At 41.5% G+C, this 20416-nt stretch overlaps 1 protein-coding gene across 1 annotated transcript in view; it reads left to right on the forward strand.

The window, feature by feature from the left end:
* LOC145401269 (fatty-acid amide hydrolase 2-A-like) overlaps positions 1-20416 on the forward strand; it is a 232849-nt gene that overhangs the window by 94133 nt on the left and 118300 nt on the right. Inside the window, exons 4-5 of the mRNA XM_080273598.1 lie at positions 1457-1622; positions 6121-6343. Coding sequence (XP_080129724.1) covers positions 1457-1622; positions 6121-6343 — 389 coding nt within the window. The remainder of the gene's footprint in view (positions 1-1456; positions 1623-6120; positions 6344-20416) is intronic.

Here is a 20416-nt window from a genome sequence, read left to right on the forward strand (position 1 = left end):
GTTGTATTGTAATTTTATTTCATATGACCTGCTCTGTTCCCTGTTCAATCAATCAATCAATCATTTCCTGTGGCACCCCACGGGATGCATAGGGTCTCAATGAACTCTCTCCACCAATATTTGTCTCTTTCCATCTCCTTCAGGTCCCACCAACACTCCTCTCCTGCTTCTTTTTTCATTGTGCTCAACCAGGTTTCCCTCGGCCTACCTCTACCTCTTCTTCCTCTAGCAATCCACTTTGGCACATCCTGTATTAAACAACCTTCTTTTCTGTATATGTGCCCCAGCCACTTCCAGCGAGACAGTCTCACATATTCATTAACTGGTTCCACTCTCGTAATATCCCTTACTCTTTCATTTGTAACTCTGTCTTGCCACTTTACCCCAGGAATCCTTCTCAGTATTTTATTCTCAAATCCTAATACTTTCTGATCTGTTGCAATTGTACTGTACCATGACTCATGCCTGTAAATTAAAATGGGTCTAACCATGGACTTGTAAATTTTCACTTTAGTATGTACCGAAAGCATCTTATTATTCCAAACAGATTTCAACATTCCAACAGCTCGCCAAGCCTGTCTAATCCTCTCCTCAATTTCATTGTTTAATGATCCATTAGATGACACAATCGTTCCCAGATATTTAAAGTTTTCTACATTCTTCACCACATTATTCCCAATTACACAATCGATTTGGTTCTCCACGTTCATATTAATAATTTCAGTCTTTCCACAATTTATTACCATTCCCACTTTTTCTCCTTCCTCCACCAGACAATCGAGCACCCTCTGCATCTCGTAAATACTTCCGCAAATCAGTACAATATCATCAGCATAGTCCAAATCCATCAGTTTCTTATTTTCTTTCCAGTTAATTCCTGCACCTGTTCTCCTGACAACCTTTCTCATAACATAATCCATAACCAAAACAAACAACAATGGCGAAAGAACTCCTCCTTGAATCACTCCTGACCTAACTTGAAATGAATCACTCAAAGAACCACCCACCATTACCTTACAAAAAGTACCTTCATGCAGGCTTCTAATAATATTTACAAACTTTTCTGGCATACCATAGAATCTCATAATTTTCAACATAGCTTCACGTGAAACACTATCAAACGCCTTTTCAAAATCCACAAAACACATGTTAAGTGGCATTTCATCTCATTAGCTTGTTGCATTAGATGCCTTACAATAAAAATCTGATCATTACAACCTCGACCCTTTCTAAATCCCGCTTATTCTTCTCTTAAAATTTTATCAATTACTGGCTCTATTCTGTTCAACAAGATTTGGAAAAGACTTTTTGGAAAAGACTTTATATATATGTATATATATATATATATATATATATATATATATATATATATATATATATATATATATATACACTATACACTAAAACAACGATCATCAGTTCGATTCTTCTCCTGACACTATTCTTGTTATTGCAGGCACATTCTCTTCTGGGCGAGGTGGGTTGTGACGGTGATATGGAGATGCATTTTTTGTGCTTACCACAAACTGTTTGGTCGGAAATATACCCCGTTGCCACCCATTGAAGACCTCGCCCTGGTCCAGTCTGCCACCACTCTAGCTGAATGGATCCGACGCGGCAAGGTCAGACATCACTTTACTCAGTTTGGTCGACATACTCGTTGCTTTAGGAAACTATCAATCACGTCTTCCTTAGCAATTTATTCTGCATGTTACACTTCATTCTTCCCTTCTCTGTTGCTTGTGGTGGTTTACTCTCGACACAGTGTACATAAATGGCATGACAAAAAGTAACGAACCATGAACTGAAGTAAACTCGCAAGGAATAGGCGTTTCTAAACATCCTAACCAAGGAGATTGGAGAGGTTCGTGTTTTCATATCATAGTACCGCGACTATGTCAAAAGGGAGATTTAGACCCATATGTGGAAAAAGGTTGTTTACTGGGAAGATACAACATTGTGTACCAACTTGGACCCCCTTCAGGCTGGATCGAAATTATTCTCTCTCCAATAAACTACTTTTCTCAATGTGGGCTCAGTTCTTCCACCTCATTCAGTTTGTTATTGTTTGCATCTGCTCTTGCACGTATTGTCGGTGTCCATCATGGGCGTTCGGAGAGGGGGGGGGAGACAAGGGAGGGCAGTTGCCCCCCCCCCCCTTTGAATTCGACTGTTTCAGTTCTTGTTCAAGGATGATTGAGTGATTTGAGTCGATTCATGCATTTTGTCACTGTGCATTTGATGTAAGTGATGTAACTCATGTAAGTATATGCCTATGCCTATTTGGAGTGTGTATTTTGATATATTATAACGCACATGTATGTATAATTTATTTTGCCCCCCCCTACAAGAAATCCTGCAGACGCCCCTGGTGTCCATAATTTAGGAAAGATTCATAAACCAATATCCTTCTGCAATGGCCAACTTCCTTCGCTACAAAAGAAGCTATGAACTCCCCAAACGTCCCGAACACAGGCATGAACCTCAGACCACACAAGATTAATAGCAATCAGAAGTGATGCTACACGTTCACAGGTACTCAAAAACCCAAAGTGAAGCTGAAAAAAAGGAGATGTAATTACCTGACATTTATTCATTGATCATCTTCATGGCTGAGGTGGACATGAAATGAGTCAGTATAGAGATGATCATGTGGGAGTATGTAGATTTCATAACTGGCATCACAGTCATCTATCATCACATGATATACCATCGCGGGTAATATTCGTCAACCAACATTCTCCTGTCATTTAGCATACTTCATCCCATACTAGGGACTAGAGTCACTTACAGATCTAACAATTTATAACAATATCATTAAGTATTAATTTTACCCCTATCGGTACTTGATGGTGGTTGGGACTTGAGCAACCCCTGCATCCATCATTAACTAAAACACATGAAGCAGCCCTAAGTTTCTTCATTGGTATTTTGAAAATTAATTACAGTATTCAATAAATTACTTACCATAGTCACATTCATACAATTAACCATTTAAGTGATAGATATAAGGTAACAATAAAAACATTGCACATGAAACAGTTTACTTGAATTGTGGAAGGTGTCGGACAGGATATCCCGATAGGCCATATCCGGCCCTCTGGTTGGGTTTCTCTGTATTAATGTTTCTTCTTAGCCACCTAAGTTTAAATCATTTTTAATTATCTGTGGGCGGAACGTGTGTGTGTGTGTGTTGTGTGTGTGTGTGTGTGTGTGTGTGTGTGTGTGTGTGTGTTTTAGTCTGTGTACAGTATAGCTCAAACAGTGTTAGTCTGCTTTATTCTAAATTTGGTGGGAGAGTTGAGGGTCAGCAAGTGATTTCACTGTAAGAATAACAGTTAAAAAAAAAAAAGTCAGAGTTGCGTGGTAAGGTCAACTAAGTTTTGATCCGATTTAAACCAAAATAGAGGAACACTTGTAAGTCAGGCAAGGATGGAGTGACTCAGTTTTAAGAAGATCTAGTCAAAGATCAAGGTCACAGGGCACAGTTAAAGGTTCGATCCTATAATTCAAATAATTTTGATTCGACCTAAATCCAAGGTAGTGGAATGTTAGAAGGTCAGCCACAGAGGAGGGAATTCGATTTGACATCATCCTGTTAATGGTCAAGGTCACATAGCAAAATCAAAGATTCAGCCCTTGGATTGATTGTTTTTTGTTTTTTTTTGGGGGGGAGGGGGTCAATCGATTATTGTAGCTTGGAGAGCTCCTCTTCATAAAAGGTTGCTGTTTTCAGTGTTAGTCTTTTCAGTATGATGATGCTTTTCGTGTTAAGCTTTCCACAACCCTTTAATACTTTTCGTTTCGTCAGGAACGATTTGTACATACTTGCATGTCCTAGCCCTATGCACCCGATGATGGTTGTTCAAGCCATGGGATCTCTGGCAGCATCTCCGTTCAATCCCATAACTGTGATGGCATATTGTAGGACAGTGGTTTCCAGCCTGTGGATCGCGCCCCCCACGAAGGGCTGCCTGGGGAGGCGTGAAGGCTTGATAAAGAGGGTAATTATATTTGAAAACTATGAATTATCATGGAATTCAGTCGTTTCTAAATATGGAGAAAATATTTAAGATATGAATAAGAAATCTAGTTATCTGAATATCTAAACAATTTCAAAGATTAAGAATCTATGATATTTACTAACATGTGCCAACTACGCCAGTAAAATACAGTATTTGAGGAAGGGAGGAACAAGGAACGTGTCATTCAGTGAAGGGGAGGGGGGCCAGAATTAGAAAAGGTTGGAAACCACTGTTGTAGGATTCCATCCCAAGTTTTTATAGGTCTAACTCTTGGTGCTCTACCGTCCATAATCATACACATAGATCTGTTCATCCAAATTTCAGTCTTCCTTTCCTCCACACGCTCAAACCACCTCCATCTCGGGTAGGAAGAGGACAATGAGCTTTGAAATGAACAGCATCTTTATTTCAGACGTTTCAACATTTAAAATGTCATCATCAGTAATCTTAAAAGAATAATATTAAACAGTATGAATAAAGACTAAAACACATTTCACAAATAATGTGGAAGTAAAACACAGGCAACGCTATGCTGTTGCAACCCTCCATCTAACCAAGCACATACCCCTCCACCTCTCTGCACACCTAACCAAGCACATAACGGCCCTCACCCCCCCCCCTTCTTCTTTATAACACAGAAACATGAAAACTTAAAATTTTCAGTAGTTTTTCCTTGATAATACTGAACTTATGAGCAGATTTGATGAAATTATGACTCGTGCTTTTTTCACTTAGGTAGCCATATTCTGTGATTTCATAATAGGTACAGTCATGAATTTTCATACATAATTAGATATTCAAACAATCACTTATCATAGACTGTACAATTTCTGCCTCCTTGGTGTAATAGTTGCAAAATTTTAACAGGAAAGTGCATTAAAATAGTAAGTTTTTAGTATTGTTGGAATTTCTTACCATTATATAATCTCATGGCATTCTAAGTACCAAAAGGCACCAGGTGACATTTTACAACATATTCATGGAGAGTTTGAAGCCTGTACCTGTATTAGTTTCTGAGTCCTAGTCCGGAAATTATTATTTTTTTTTTACTTTTTCATTATAAAAAAAAACTACTTAAGATACTGCATTCTACTTATCAAACGACACCAGTTCACTATAAGACAAATAATTATGAGACATTTCATGACTCTATACTGAATACCTTCTGGGTTCTGGCTGGGAAATGAAATCTCTACACCTGGCCAGCTGCCCTGCCGCTCAACCCTACGAACAGACATCAGTTGATCCCAGTGATAACAGTACCCTCCTCTGACTTTGTCAGAAGGTAAAAAAAAAATATAACACTAAAATGCTTTTAATTTGGGGGGGGGGGGACCTGTACAAAGGCAAATTTAAGCAACATACAGAGGCACTGCAATCATAGCATAGTTAGAGATGGGTTATGGGTCTTAATATATAGTGATTCAAACAATCTTATGTTACTATTTGATGTAAAAACAGTATTTTAAAATACTCTTTTCTAAGTATGATATCACAAGATTCACAATGGTCTCTTAATGCTGAGTGAGGAGGGGACTTGAGTCGTCGGCTTGTCCTGCTCGACTGGCCCATATGTTCATCTCTCCTAACTTTGAAAGCACGGATTGCAATACCGATATGCTCGGGTAACCTGGGCAAGTGAAACAATAGAAGTTGTCCTCTTCCTACTGAAGTTGAGGTTCCCTACGAACACCCCACTACCTGAAGTCACCTCGATCTCTTCCAACACATTGGATCACCATTCCCCCAGTTCTCAGCCAATCTCTCAGCTGCTCCTTCTTAATTCCAGGATTTGCATCTCTCACTCAGGGAAACTATATTTCCATCTGGCTGTCCCTATCTTCATAAATGCACGTCCTTCACCTTTAGTGCACAAGTTTCACTGCCATATATAATTAAGCTTGTCACAGTAGCATATATATGATTCCCTAACTGTTAGGGGAAAGTCTCATGAATATCAAGAGGTGCATAAGTTCCCTAAACTTCCTTTATTGTCTTCTGACCCTGGGAGTACTGTAGGTTAGCCCCCAGCACTGAAGTAGCTAACAGCAGAATCTTAGTAACTTGTATGCATGCACGTTTTGGTATCTGACAGAGGAGTGCCGAGTCCGTAGTGCGTGCGTACATACACCGCATACAGACCGTCAATGCCACACTCAACGCCCTGGTGGACGAACGTTTTGCAGCCGCTCTGGAGGAGGCCAGGGAGGTGGACCACCGGCTGGCCTCACTGACGAAACAAGAGCGGGAGGCACTGGCCGACTCACACCCACTGCTTGGAGTTCCCTTCACATGCAAGGATAACATTAAACTAACTGGTAATATAAAGTACACTTCACATATGTACAGTTTACGAACTACTCGATATTTCAGTATCTAACGCTAGACAGGTTAGCTAAGTAAAAACATTTTCTAGTCAACTAATCAAGAATAATCTCCAAATATCCCCTTTTCTAGTTTCTCCAAATATACTATATATTTTTTCTTCAATAGTTTCTGTAGCTGAGGCATCAAAGATGCTTCATAAAAAGTCAACATCAATCTTGTTTTGAAGCTATATATATATATATATATATATATATATATATATATATATATATATAATGTGAGGAAGAAGAAACCAAAGGCAATGCACCCGCAAAACTGTTCCTTCCAAGAGAAAAACAAAATACAAGAGAGAGCCAAACTCAAGATCCATTCATTTCGAGATGCCTGGACACACTGTGTTTGAAAGACTGGAGATCATAGGAAGCAGGAAATACAGACAGAGGGAGACAGTTCCAGAGTTGACCTATTGCATAAATGAAGGACTGGGAGTAACAGTTAACTCTTGCATTAGAGAGATGGACAGAAAAGGGGTGAGAGTTTGCTGCTAGACGGGTGCTACGTGCCCATTGAAGTAGCGATAGAAAAGAGATAAAGATACAACACTGCGGCGAAGAGACAGAGGCTGAAGGGAGTCAGTATGAGGGGGAGAGTTAACCCGCGGCATCCACACGTTTTGTCACTGCCAATCCCGTCGACGTACATAAATGCGAAAAAATTGCAAGGTCCCTAATTTGCACAATTTTCAATTTTCGCGAGTCATTTTTGGTACGTATACACGTGACACCTTCCTCAACAAGATGCCAGGCAGGGACAATGCCTTACCCAGCATGACCTCCTCCCCCCCCCTGCATGCCATTGTCTCAGCAATTCACCTGTTATCAGTGACCTGGCCAGTAAAGCCATGTCATGCCACGGTATGAAATTCAGGGACAGAGTGATTCCCCAATCAATGACAATGTGGAGGACAAACTTTACATAGCATTAGAGGAAGAAACAGTTAGAAATGATGATCAGGTAATGTGGCAAAAAAAGGTCAGGTATTAGTGAGTGAAACAATGCTTATAATGCCTATATTACTGCTTGAAAACCAATATACTCTTGTACTACATATAAATTCGTACCAAATAAATAAATAAATACCGTTTATGAGTGGTGTGAAATAGTTATCCTCCCATAGAACTCGTTTTCTTTGGTGCCAGCCTGATAGAAAACCCAGTAAGGTAAGGAGGTACTCCTACCTGTAATGAGTATTTTGAACCTCAGGTGAGCGATTTCTCTATGAATTTTCGATTTTTCTCACCAAAAGCGAAGGTTTGAGCCAAAAAAAAAATTTTTCCTAAAATGGTCAGGATTGGGGGGAGTCAGTGGTGGAAAAGTGGTCGAGATGGGGCAGGTTAATGAGACGAAGAGCCTTTGTCTCCACCCTATTGAGAAGAGCTGTATGTGGGGAGCCTCCCCACACATGAGAGTTGTACTCCACACAGGGGCGGATAAAACCCCTGTACAGAGTCAACAATTGTGCAGGGGTAAAGAAGGAATGGAGTCGGCTTAGCACACCCAATCACTTGGAAGCAGATTTTACAAGAGATGTAATATGATCTTTCCAAGACAAGTCCTGAGCAAATGAAACCCCAAGCATGTTCAACGATGATGCAGGATTAAGTTGAGTATTACTAAACATAAGTGGGTATACCTGTGGAAGATTTTGTCAGGTTGATAGGTGCAAAAACTGAATCTTTGATGCATTAAAAACAACCAGATTATTTTTACCCCAGTCAGAGATACGAGCCAAGTCAGACATTAGGTGTGCCATAGCTTCATCCCTTGCCTGTTGAAGTAACTGCTGAGATGGACGTTGTGGGAATCGAATGGAAAGGTGAAGGGTGGAGTCATCAGCGTATGGGTAACTAGGGTTAGATGTACAGCGTAGAAGGTCATTGATGAATAAAAGGAAGAGAGTTGGTGATAGGACAGAGCCCTGAGGAACACCACTGTTAATAGATGTAGGAGAAGAACGATAGCCATCTAGAACAGCAGCTATTGAACGGCCAGAAAGGAAGCTAGAGATGAAGGCACAGATAGAAGGATAGAAACCGTAAGAGGGCAGTTTGGAAATTAAAGATTTATGCCAGACTCGATCGAAACCCTTTGAGATGTCAAGTGCAATGGCAAAGCTTTCGCCAAAGTCCTGAAAGGAGGATGACCAGGAGTCTGAAAGGTAGGTGAAAGATCACCTGTGGAGTGTCCCTGACGGAACCCATACTGACGATCAGAAAGAAGGTTGTAATAGGAAAGATGCTTTAAAAATTTTCTGTTAAGAATAGTCTCAAAAACTTTTGAGATACAGGATGTTAAAGCAATTGGACGATAGTTAGAGGGTTGGGAATGGTCACCTTTCTTTGGGACTGGCTGAATGAGAGCAAACTTCCAGCATGAAGGAAAGGTACAAGTTGACAGACAAAGGCGAAAGAGTTTGCCTAGGCATGGTGTAAGCACAGAAGCACAGTTCTTGAGAACAACAGGAGGGACTCCATCAGGCCCATATGCCTTATTAGTACTGAGGCCAGCAACGGCAGAGAATATATCAGATGAAGAAATTTTAATGTTAGCTACGAGGAAGTCAGAGGGGGGAAGTGATGGAGGAACAGCACCGGAATCGTCTAAGGTGGAATTGGAGGAGAAAGTCTGAGCGAAGAGATCTGCTTTATCAGTAGAAGAAATAGCCACATAGCCATCATAGTAGAAAAGAGGAGGGAAGGATGATGAGGTAAAATTGTTAGAAAGGTTTTTGGCAAGGTGCCAGAAGGAGCGGGAAGAGTTCGAGTTAGAGAGTTGAGAGCATTTTGTACGGATGAAATTATTTTTAGCAGAGCGAAGAACAGACTTAGCTTGATTCCGGGCAGAAATGTATAAAAGATGTGATTCAGTGGTGGGTTGGCTCCGGTACCTTTTGTAGGCCCTCTCCTTGTTGCGGACAGCATTAGAACAAGCGTGATTAAACCAAGGCTTTTGTGCATTAGTCAAAGGATATAAGAAAGGAATGTATGCTTCCATGCCCAAGAGAATAACCTCCGTAATGCGCAAAGCACACCCAGATGGCTCCCGGCCATGGAAGCAATAATCATTCCAAGGAAAATCAAAGAAGTACTTCCTGAGGGCCTCCCAATCCGCAGCTCCAAAGTGCCAGAGACGACGTTTTTTTGGAGGATCCGCAGGCCGTACCAGAGCGATAGGACAGGTTAAGGTGATAAGGTTGTGATTGGAGGAGCCCAACGGAGAGAAAAGATTAACAGAGTAAGCAGAAGGATTAGTTGTAAGGAAGAGATCAAGTTTGTTAGGGCTCTCTCCAAGGCGGTCAGGGATACGGGTAGGGTGCTGTACAAGCTGCTCTAGGTCATTAAGGATAGAAATGGTGTAGGCTTGTTCACCAGGTGGATCTAAACTGGTCTAAAATTTCTATCTCCATCTACAGTACTGAACTATAACATGAGATTAACCTTATATTATGGTGGTGGGCATGAAGAAATGCAATGCAACACACATTTTAGGAAAAGAGAGAGTTGGTTGATTACATACGAGTCTGGAGGAAATAGCAGTCAGATAATTTTCTAGTCAGGAGGGCTGATAGGAGGTTAGTGAGGGATGTTAAAGTTATAGGAAGCAAGAAGTGCGTGCAGCAGTACAAATTATTGATATGTGACATGATACTTAACCCACTGTATCCCGGCAAATTTACCCCCAATGACCTCCTCCAGTCCCAGCAGATTTTCGATTTTTTTTTTTTTTTTTTAGCTAAAACCTCCGCCTTTTATGAGAAACATCGAAAATTCAGAGAGAAAGTGCTCAGTTGGGTTTAGAAATACTAATACAGGTAAAAATACCCTTACCTTGGTACCTTGTTCTCTCAGGCCAGGCTCCAGAGAAGACATTTTCTTGGGAGGGGTACCTATTCCAAACCACTCATTATATGTAAATATTTATTTGGTATGGCTTTATATGTAGTACAAGAGTATATTGGTTTTCACACAATAATATAGGCAATAAGCATTGTTCACTCACCAAACACATCAACATATGGCAGCTTCCTTTACAACGTTACTGCCTCATCACTTTTGCTTGTTTCTTCCTCTGGCTTGTTACTTTCTTTGTCCACCTCGGGAATCACTTTCGCCTTGAACTTCGTCATTGGAGAGACCGTGGTGCGACATGTCTTTACTGGCCAGGTCACTGCTAGCAGGTGAGTTGCCAAGAAAATGGCGTGCAGGGGGGAGGGGGGTCAGGTGGGGCCAGGCACTATCCCCACCTGGCGTTGGGTACAGGAAGGTCTCCCACATATGTCTACCAAAAATCACTCGTGAAACTTGAAAAATGTGCAAATGACAGACCTCGCAATTGCAAAATGCATGTCTGATACGTTGTCAGTTGTCACCGTGACAAAACATGGCAACATATCTATACGTCGTCAGGACACCTCTGGATAAAGAACGAGTGATGAAAAAGAGAACTTATGTTCCTAGGAGGAAAATATGGAAGCTGGAAAACCAAACAGTAAGGGATACTTTCTATAGACCTTTAAGAGTGAAGTCACAGAAATCATACGGTTTTGTTTACAACTCGATATTATACTGCAAAATCCTCGCAGTAAAGGCTGTCCAGACAGGGCAGTCAGAGAAGAAACTGTCATATATGTGCAGAAAACTGAATCTACGCCACCAAGATCTGTACAGGAACAAGATAAATTGTTTGGGGCTAGAATCCTTACACCATATCTAGGAAGAAATTCACCAGTTTCAAGAACTAGGGACTGAAACCAGATCTCAGATATGGCGCTCTCTATCACTGTTTGGTAAACACTCCGTCAAAGTTCACCGGGGCATCCTTCAAGTTAAATAGACCTGTTATATTTTATATGTACAATATAGGCAGCTGGAATTGACATATGATACATTTAAATCGTATTGGTAATCAACAAATTATTGACGAAGGGGTAAGGGGTGAAGGATTATATACACTGACTGGGAATCGAGTAGCTGATGAATGGAATAGGTTTCCCAGTGATGTACCCTAGTTGCTACCCCCTGTTTAGAAAGTTTCAAGCATAGGCTAAATAAATGTATGACAGGTTTGGGTAGCATGCATAATTTGCCGTTCTAGTAGTCACACTCCTGTGAGAGCTGCCTAGCATGGGCCTGCATGGACTGTTGTAGGCTAGGTACATTGGTTACATTCTTGTGGGAGCTGTCTAGCTCCTCCTGCAGTTATCCTCTCATCTTAATGTTAGGTCCTAACTTAGGTTAGGTTAGGTTGGTTGGTTTGCTTGGTTTGGTATTAAAAAAAAAAAAAAAGAGAGAAAGAGAGAGAGAAAAAAGTAATTTCCGATAGGAGTGAATAATCAGATTCAAATTAATCACACTATAAAACATTTTAAAAAATGAAAATTTTAAGGTTAAAGATGAGTTTGGTGACATTCTGGAAATCTGCCCCAAATTTACTTATCTTGAAAATTTCAGTAATTATACGCTTAGATACATACACACAACCTATATACTGTATGTTTAAAAGTTTTACATAAAATGCATAATTGATGGTATATGCCAAAATTGTCAATGTTACTGTTGAAGTTAACCTTTACAACTGAAACATAACATTGGCACAAATTTAAATGTTATTTATTTAATGCTGATGAGTACCACAGTATAAAAGACTTCTACTATATAGTTTAATAACTAGACATTATACATTATCAAAAGAATCTTAGTAGCTACAAACCTGGTAAAAGATAAATATAGGGGGCTGTTAATTTAAGTACATTATTTATCCTCTCATTTGTAATTAAAATATTTTTGCACTAAGTGAAAAATGTATATTTAATTGGAGCATGTATTGACAGTTTTGCTTTCTGTGGAGCAACATTCATTTCTCAATAAAAGAGAAACTTATACACAGTAGTACTAGTAATAATGCCTCAATTGTAATTGAAACAATGTTTAGCATACAGTCCCAGAGTGGTATAAAACAGCATTATACTGAAGTGTTGAACAATGTTCTGTACTGCACCATTGTTAAAATGATCCACCATGACACAAATATCAGTTGCAAATGAATCACACTAAAAAACATTGAAAAAATTTAAATATAAGCTTTAACCTAACCTAAGCTAACCTAACCTCCTTACCTAACCTAACCAAACTGTGTGACCTAACCTGTATTTTAATCGGTTTTATGCATCTAACATTCTTGATCGCCACTGCTATGTCCGATTTCGTTTGGGTGAAACTCTGGAATAATAACAAAACAAGGCCTGTGACATGGACCCTCCTCTTTTCCCACGCACACACATGGCCATGTGGGTCTTGTGCTCTGTGACATTAACATAATTAGGATATCCCATGATCCCTGCAACTGCTAAGAATGATAAATACTGTATGCCCGTATCTACTCACAAATAATCGGCTCACCTGATGTGAAATGCTTGCTACAGTAGGCCGTTGGCTGCCAATTCTCTCTCTTCATGGCAGCTATCCACTTCTGTCGCCTTTCCTCATTGGCTAGAAACCGATAGAAGTGTACCCCACTTCTTCTTATCTTACAACCGAAGGCACAACAGTGGAATATCATTGTGGATTCTGCAGTTCTCTCTAGACATCCGACAATTTGTTGTCCATTGTGGCACCGTACACAAAAGTCACAAGACTCGTGACGTCACGTGGAAAAGATCTATAGCAAGATGTGGGGAGTCGTGGCTGAACAGGAAGCCGTTGACAGAGGCGTTAATGACCAGCAGAAAGCCCCCAAGAACAACCTCTTGAAAGTTACTGATGCAGTATGCGGTTCGACAAGAGGCCCCCCCAAGACATAAAGTAACTTAATGGTGCGATGAGGGTGTTGAAGCTGAAGTTAAAGAGAAAAGAAGGTTTTTCTGGGAGTGGAAGAAAGGTGGTAACAAAGAGGAATACTTGGCTGCCAAGCTTAGGGCTAGAAGAGAGGTATACAGGGCAAAGTCTGAGTCACAGAGACTTTTTCTTGATAACCTAAATCGTGTGGAAAGGAAGAATACAATATTGAAGGTGGCACATCAGGTGAAGAGGGATAATCGGGTTATTATAGGTGAGCAGTGTGTGAAGAATGATGAAGGAAGGGTAGTGATGAACAGTGGGGATATTAAAGATGCATGGAGAGACCATTATAGCCGGTTGTTGAATGAGGAGTTTGACTGGGACAGGGAAAGTTTGGAGCCAGCAGATCCAGTGTTCGGCCCTTGGCTTTGATTGATGCTAGTAGGGTAAATTTTCCTCAGACCTGATGACCTTGACCTTTGACCTTTAGGGTACATTGGGTACACAGGTGTCTCAGACCTGATGACCTTGACCTTTGACCTTGAGGGTACATTGGGTACACCTGTGCCTCAGACCTGATGACCTTTAGGGTACGTTGGGTACAAGGTGCATGGCAGGTGATGGGGCAGCAGGTGTTAGGGACCATAGAGGTCATTGACCTTTTTGTACCTAATGACCTTGACATGACCTTGAACCAACAGCCGGATCGTATCCCCCCTTCCCCCCTTCCCCAGTTATTGCATCATGTTTGGTAATCCAGGATGAAAGAACATGTTACTTCGTGTTTGTACACATAGCTCCCTCCCCAAGGTATTGTTGCACCCCCCACCCCACCAAGAACATGTTATATCCTGTTTGTACATGAGACCCCCCCCCCGGGGTATTGTTGCACCCCCACCCCACCAAGAACATGTTATATCCTGTTTGTACACGTGACCTCCCCCCCCCAAGGTATTGTTGCATCTGCCCCCAACCCACCAAGAACATGTTATATCGTGTTTGTACACGTGTCCCCCCCCCCCGCCCTCCCCAAGGTACTGTTGCATCACCTTCCCTTCCCAAGTTATTGTATCATGTTGGTAATCCCAGGTTGAAAACATGTTAAATCGTGTTTGTACACGTAGCTTCCCCCCCCTCCCCTCCCCAAGGTATTGTTGCATCATCCCTTCCCCCCTTCCCCAGTTATTGCATCATGTTTGGTAAATATAGCTTGAAACATGTTATTTCATTCCTCACTTTGTAAAACTGAGGTTCGGTTTGTAGAGAGAGAGAGAGAGAGAGAGAGAGAGATGGTGTTAATCCCCCTGGTGTTTGAACTCAGAGCATGTTTATCCCTATTGGTAGAAAAAAAGAAAAAAAATCAGGCGTGGTCCTTGTAACATATTTGTTCCATTTCAAAATGTCATGTATGGTTTAATTTTACGGGTTATGTGTGGAGTTTTGTTGACACTCCAACCAACCAGCCAGCCTGTCATCTTAACTGTGGAGAGAGAGAGAGAGAGCCCACTCCCCTCCCTGTAACGGTTTCATTACTCTGGCTGCCCAGCGCCGCCCGAGCATTTTAGCCGACCAGCCCCGTCTGCCTCGCGCCACCCAACCTACCTCACTCGTGGTGACAGTGAGGCCAGACACCTTAAATGTGGAGAGAGAGAGAGAGAGAGAGAGAGAGAGAGAGAGAGAGAGAAAAAAGAGAGGGAGAGAGAAAGAGAGACCACACAGACGGGTTGTGTAACATTAGATGCAGGCGTCCCGCCACCCTCCCGCCCCCCCACACAGAGAAAGATACCCCCCCAGGACCCTTTTTTCCACCCATCTTTTTTCTCCCTCCCTCCCCGTTCTACACAAAGGCCCAGGAGGTAATTGTTACCCCACCCGCGCCCACAAAAAGGCACACAAAAGAAAGAAAACTCCATTGGATTTTGTAGTTAGTTTTTATTTAATGTATCATTAATTCGTGTGATCTAACATAACTTTTACAGAACAACATGTTTAAGTGAAAAAATTATACGTAGATAGGAAGCAAAAAAAAAAAAAAAAAAAAAAAATCTGCATCTTACTATTAAAAAAAACTATTTAACATAAATATTTACTTACTGGCTATGCTGCAGCATTATTATCTTAAAAAACTATAGCTCTCTAGGAAAAGTTATTAGTTACAAATCTGCATCATTCTGTAGTAAAAAATTATCTAACGTATTGCTTATGGTACAACAGTATTAACTTAAAAAATTATACCTACGTGTGAATAAATGTTGTAGGGTACAAAGAAACTGTAAATTGCAGACTTAATTAACAAATAGCTAACCAAATTATCCATAACTGCAAGGGGGGGTCCATCTAAAATTACAAATCCAGCACACAAGAGAAAATTACACATACTGGTATAAGTTCACACCGTCCTATAGTCCATTCATTTTAACTAGGCCATGATTTTCATCATTTTGCAGCATTGTTTTGTAGCTCAGTGTTAACCTAAGGCAATACTGCATTTCAGACATCAAGACTGTGATCTGGGGCCTATTGAAAGTGAACAGAGTATAGACATACAAAAAATTACTTTCTAGACCTTAACCCTTGTAATGTAATCTTGATTTTGTTACTATATTAGGTAACGTGGGGTCTGACAGACCCCAAGGAAAAAAAAATAAAAAAAAATACTTCCGTTTGAGATATTTCAAAATGCTTCAATACACAAATAATTCAACCCCTTATCTGTAAATAGGGCCAGAAAAAATGAAGTTTAGTCGAAAAAATATATATTTCTTTAAAGTTTATACAAAAATTGTTAAATTTTAGGTATAAAAATTTTAATTTAAATCTTGCAAAATTGAAAAGTAATATCATGATTCCTTGGGTGGTCTGCAGTAGACTGATGTTGGGACCTTCTGTATACAAAAGGACAAAGACAGCAAATTGAAATTAAAAAAAATTACAAGAGGGCTCAACTGAGGTTACATTATAGGTAATCTGGGGTCTAACATACCCCAATGGCTCTATAGAGCAAAATCAGAGCCAGGTACAGCTATGACCCCATCATCCCCATGAGGAGCATCACTAGGCAGGAAGGTAATGAGACGGACAGATCTGTAGACCTTATGCTCATATTTTTTAAAATTAAATTTCGGGGACTGGGGTCTCTGAGACCCCACATTACCTGTCTAGGGTTAAAAAGCAACTTATTACCAACCTACCCAACTCTCTGAACTTAACATATAAAAAAATTATTTTCTAGACCTTTAAAAAGCAACTTACCAACACTCTGCACTTAACATATAAAAAAATTACTTTCTAGACCTTAAAACTACTTACCACCTACCCAGCTTACTGCACTTAATGAACTACTCACACTCCTTTTTTTTTTTTTTTCCATGGCACAAAAATGACAAGAAATACACTCCATCCTATAAATATTACCCCTCCTCGATATATGTCAGACACAATTTAGTCCATGCTTTGAGTGGACTCGAATACATTGGGGTCGGGGGGGGGGGTTCTCAAGAATACTCCCCCAGTATCCCTGCTTGTACAAGACGACTAAAAGGGTTGGCGGAGGGTTAGTGCCCCTCCCAAGAAAGGAACTAACTAAAAAGACGAACAAGAAGCCTCGGACAAGGACTGACCAAAAGATGACGACCAAGGACCGGACAAAGGGCATGGTAATCGCAACATGGAATGTAAGGGGTGTGAATGATGAGGTGAAAGAGAGAGAGATTGTCTAGGTGCTTGAGGGTGCGAAAGTTGATGTGTGTGGAGTAACTGAAACTAAATGTAAAGGTGAGAGTGTGAAAGAATGGAAGTATGGATGGGGTATATGTGCAGGAGTAGGTGAGAATGAGAGGGCAAAAGAATGAGTGTGTATAGTTGTCAGTAAAAGATGGAAGAAGAACATAAGAGAGAGTATGGATCAGTTGGGTAAAGGATTGTGTGGGTAAGATTGAAAGTTGGAATACACATGTGGGCGATTGTGTGCCTGTATGCACCAACGCAAGATCGTGCAAGCAGAGTGAGAGAAGAATTCTGGACAAATGTACAAGTGTGCATGGAAAAGTTTGGAAGGAATGATAGAGTGTTTTTGATCGGTGACATGAATGGTAAAGCAGGGAATGTGAAGGTGGATGGAATAGTTGGTGAATGGGATGTGCCTGCTGAGATAGATGAGAATGGCAGTGCGTTAGTGGACACTTGTGCTGGGAGGGGGTTGGTGATAGCCAATACCCTCTTCAGGCATAAAATGATCCGCAGGTATACATGGCGAGTGATGAGAAGGGTGGGTGGTGAACTGAATGAAAGGAAGGCAATGATCAATTATGTGTGTGTGGATGAAAGCATGCGAAGATGTGTAATGGATGCAAGAGCTTATAGAGGTTGGGGGAGTGGACTTTCAGACCACTACTTGGTGGTGGCCAGAATCAAGATCCAAATAAGATGGAGAAACAGAAGAAGGGAAGGACGGGATGAAGGAGTATTTGCAAGGAGAGTGGAAAGGTTACAAGAGAATGAGAAAAAGGCAGAATATAAGAGAGAAGTGGAGGAACGATTGGGCAAATATGAATTGGAGCAGATGGGGGACATGGAAGGTGTGTGCAGGATATTCACAGACGAAATATGTGCAGCAAGTGATGTGGTGTGTGGGATGAAGAGAAGACGGAGGGGGGTGCAAGGAACAGCGTGGTGGAATGAAGAGGTGAGACAGGCTGTGGCACAAAAGAAGAAAGCATACAATGAAAGGATGAGAAATAGGGGCGTGGAAGAAGTTAAGAGGCGGAAGAGAGAGTTATATGTAGAAAGAAAGAGAGAGGTGAAAAGATTAGTAAGAGAGAGTAAGAAGAGAGTGGATGTGGAATTTGGAAGGAATTTGAGTGTAAAGTGGAGGGACTGTACGAAAATGTTCTGGAAAGAGGTGAAGAAAGCAAGACAGGGTGGAAGTGAAGTTAGCAGGGGAATGAAAGATAAAAATGGTAGATTACTAGTAGAGAAGGGAGAAAAAGTAAGCAGATGGAGAGAACACTTTAAGGATTTGTTGAACACAGGGGATGGAAGTAATGTGAGTATAAGTGCCTGGGGAATGGCTGGGAGAAGGAAGGAGGTGAGAAGATAGGAAGAAATCAGTAGGATAGAAGTTGTGGAACCAATGAAGAAAGTTAAATTGGGAAAAGCCCCAGGAATTGATGAAGTGTGTGGTGAAATGCTGAAGCATGGGGGAGAGATAATAGTAGAATGGATGTGGAAGATGTGCAGATTGGCCTTGGAGGAAGGTAGAGTCCAGGAGGATTGGAAGTCAGGTATAATTATTCCCTTGTACAAAGGAAAAGGGGAAAAAGAAGTGTGTGGTAATCACAGGGGCATTTATCTTCTTAGTATAATAGGAAAAGTGTATGGTAGGATACTTATTGACAGAGTTAGAGAAAGAACAGAGGAATTAGTTGGAGAAGAACAGAGAAGCTTTAATTTAAGAAGGGAAGAGATTGTGTAGATCAGATATTAATTCTTAGATATTTAGTGGAAAAGTTTCTAGAGAAGAGAAAGAAGTTGTATGCAGCTTTCATGGATTTGGAGAAAGCATATGACAGGGTGGATAAACAAGGATTGAGGATAGTATTCAGAATATATAGAGTAGATGGGAAGTTGTTGAATGCTGTGAAGAGTACTGTATGTATGATGGTGCTATGGGTGCAGTGCGTGTGGATGGTGAACTGGGTGAATTTTTCTCATTGAAGGTTGGGTTGAAACAGGGATGTGTCATGTCTCCATGGTTGTTCAATCTGTACATGGATGGGGTAATAAAAGAGGTACAAGGTAGGGTAGTGGATGTTGGAGTGGCCCTGGTGAGAGAAAGTAGTGTTTGGAAACTCCCTGTACTGTTGTTTGCAGATGATACTGTGTTGTTGAGTGCAGACGAAGGGGAGCTGCAAGGCTTGGTGGATGAGTTTGGGAGAGTGTGTAAGAAACGGAGTCTAAAGGTGAACGTAGGGAAGAGTAAAGTGATGGTCTTTGAGAGAGGTGAAGTCAGTGAGTGTACAGTGAGGTTGGATGGTGAGGAATTAGAAAATGTGAGTACGTTTAAATACTTGGGTAGTGTGATGAGTAAAGATGGAGGTTTGGAGGGTGAAGTGCTTGAAAGGGTACAGCAGGGAAGAAAGGTTGCTGGTTCCTTGAAAGCAGTGATAAGAAACAGGGAAGTGAGCATGGAAGTGAAAAAGTTACTACATGACAGTATTGTGATACCAACTCTAACGTATGGAAGTGAAGCTTGGACGTTGCTGGAAGGACACAAGTCAAGAGTGACAGTAGTGGAAATGAGTTATTTAAGAGGAGCTTTTGGAGTCACATGGAGAGACAGGCTGACAAATGAGGATATAAAGGAGCATTGTGGTGTGGATGTGCATGTGATAGGAAGCATTATGAGGAACACACTTAGGTGGTTTGGGCATGTGGAGAGGATGGAGGGTGAAAGACTGACGAAGAGAGTGTATGTGAGTGAGGTGGAGGGGTGGGAGAGGAAGGGGGAGGCCGAGGATGAGATGGAGGGATGGGGTGGAGAGGTATATGAGAGAGGAGGGTGTGAGTTGGGAGCAGGGCAGTGCAATGGCAAGGGACAGGGCACCGTGGAGGCGATTTGTTTGTGGCCACCCGGAACGGGATTGAGACGTCTGGCAAAAGATAGATAGATAGATAGATATTGCGTTGCGTTTTGGGAACCGTCCATCAGTTGTTCATATTACCATCCCACTATTCAGGAAAGACGCTCATGGCGTCTGTTTCGCTGGGGTGGTCGTCTGAACGCTGAGAGGAACCCAAGGGTGTGCTTTGTGTCTGTGTAAGGTTAGTGAGGTCTATGACCTCAGTGTCCCGTCTTTCCGACGAAGGTTCAGGGTGTGTGTGTGTGTTATTGATTTTGATGTTGATGTTTTTGTTGTTTTTGTGTGAAGTTGAGCCGTCACTGAACGTGGGGACCTGGGGTTGAACCAGCCGGGGCATTATGATCCCTGAACTGACCTTAGCCTCCGTATGTCCTTACCTCGTCCCCCACGCCCAGGTTGGGCTGTCCCCAGGGTTTGGGAGGAGTCTTGAAGTTGGAGCTGGGTGCCCCCATCATTTTTTCTGCCACTGCTGCTGCTGTTGCTGCTCCTGCTGTCCCGTCTCGTACTTGCAGTTTCCTGACCCGCCCTGTCAGTACTCCACTGGGGGCAGCCCCGCTTCTTGTCACTCTTTGTCCCGCTGAAGCAA

This window comes from Coenobita brevimanus, chromosome 55 (genome assembly GCF_032717465.1).
Source record: "Coenobita brevimanus isolate Jiangsu-jjx chromosome 55, ASM3271746v2, whole genome shotgun sequence".
Taxonomy (NCBI): Eukaryota; Metazoa; Arthropoda; class Malacostraca; order Decapoda; family Coenobitidae; genus Coenobita; species Coenobita brevimanus.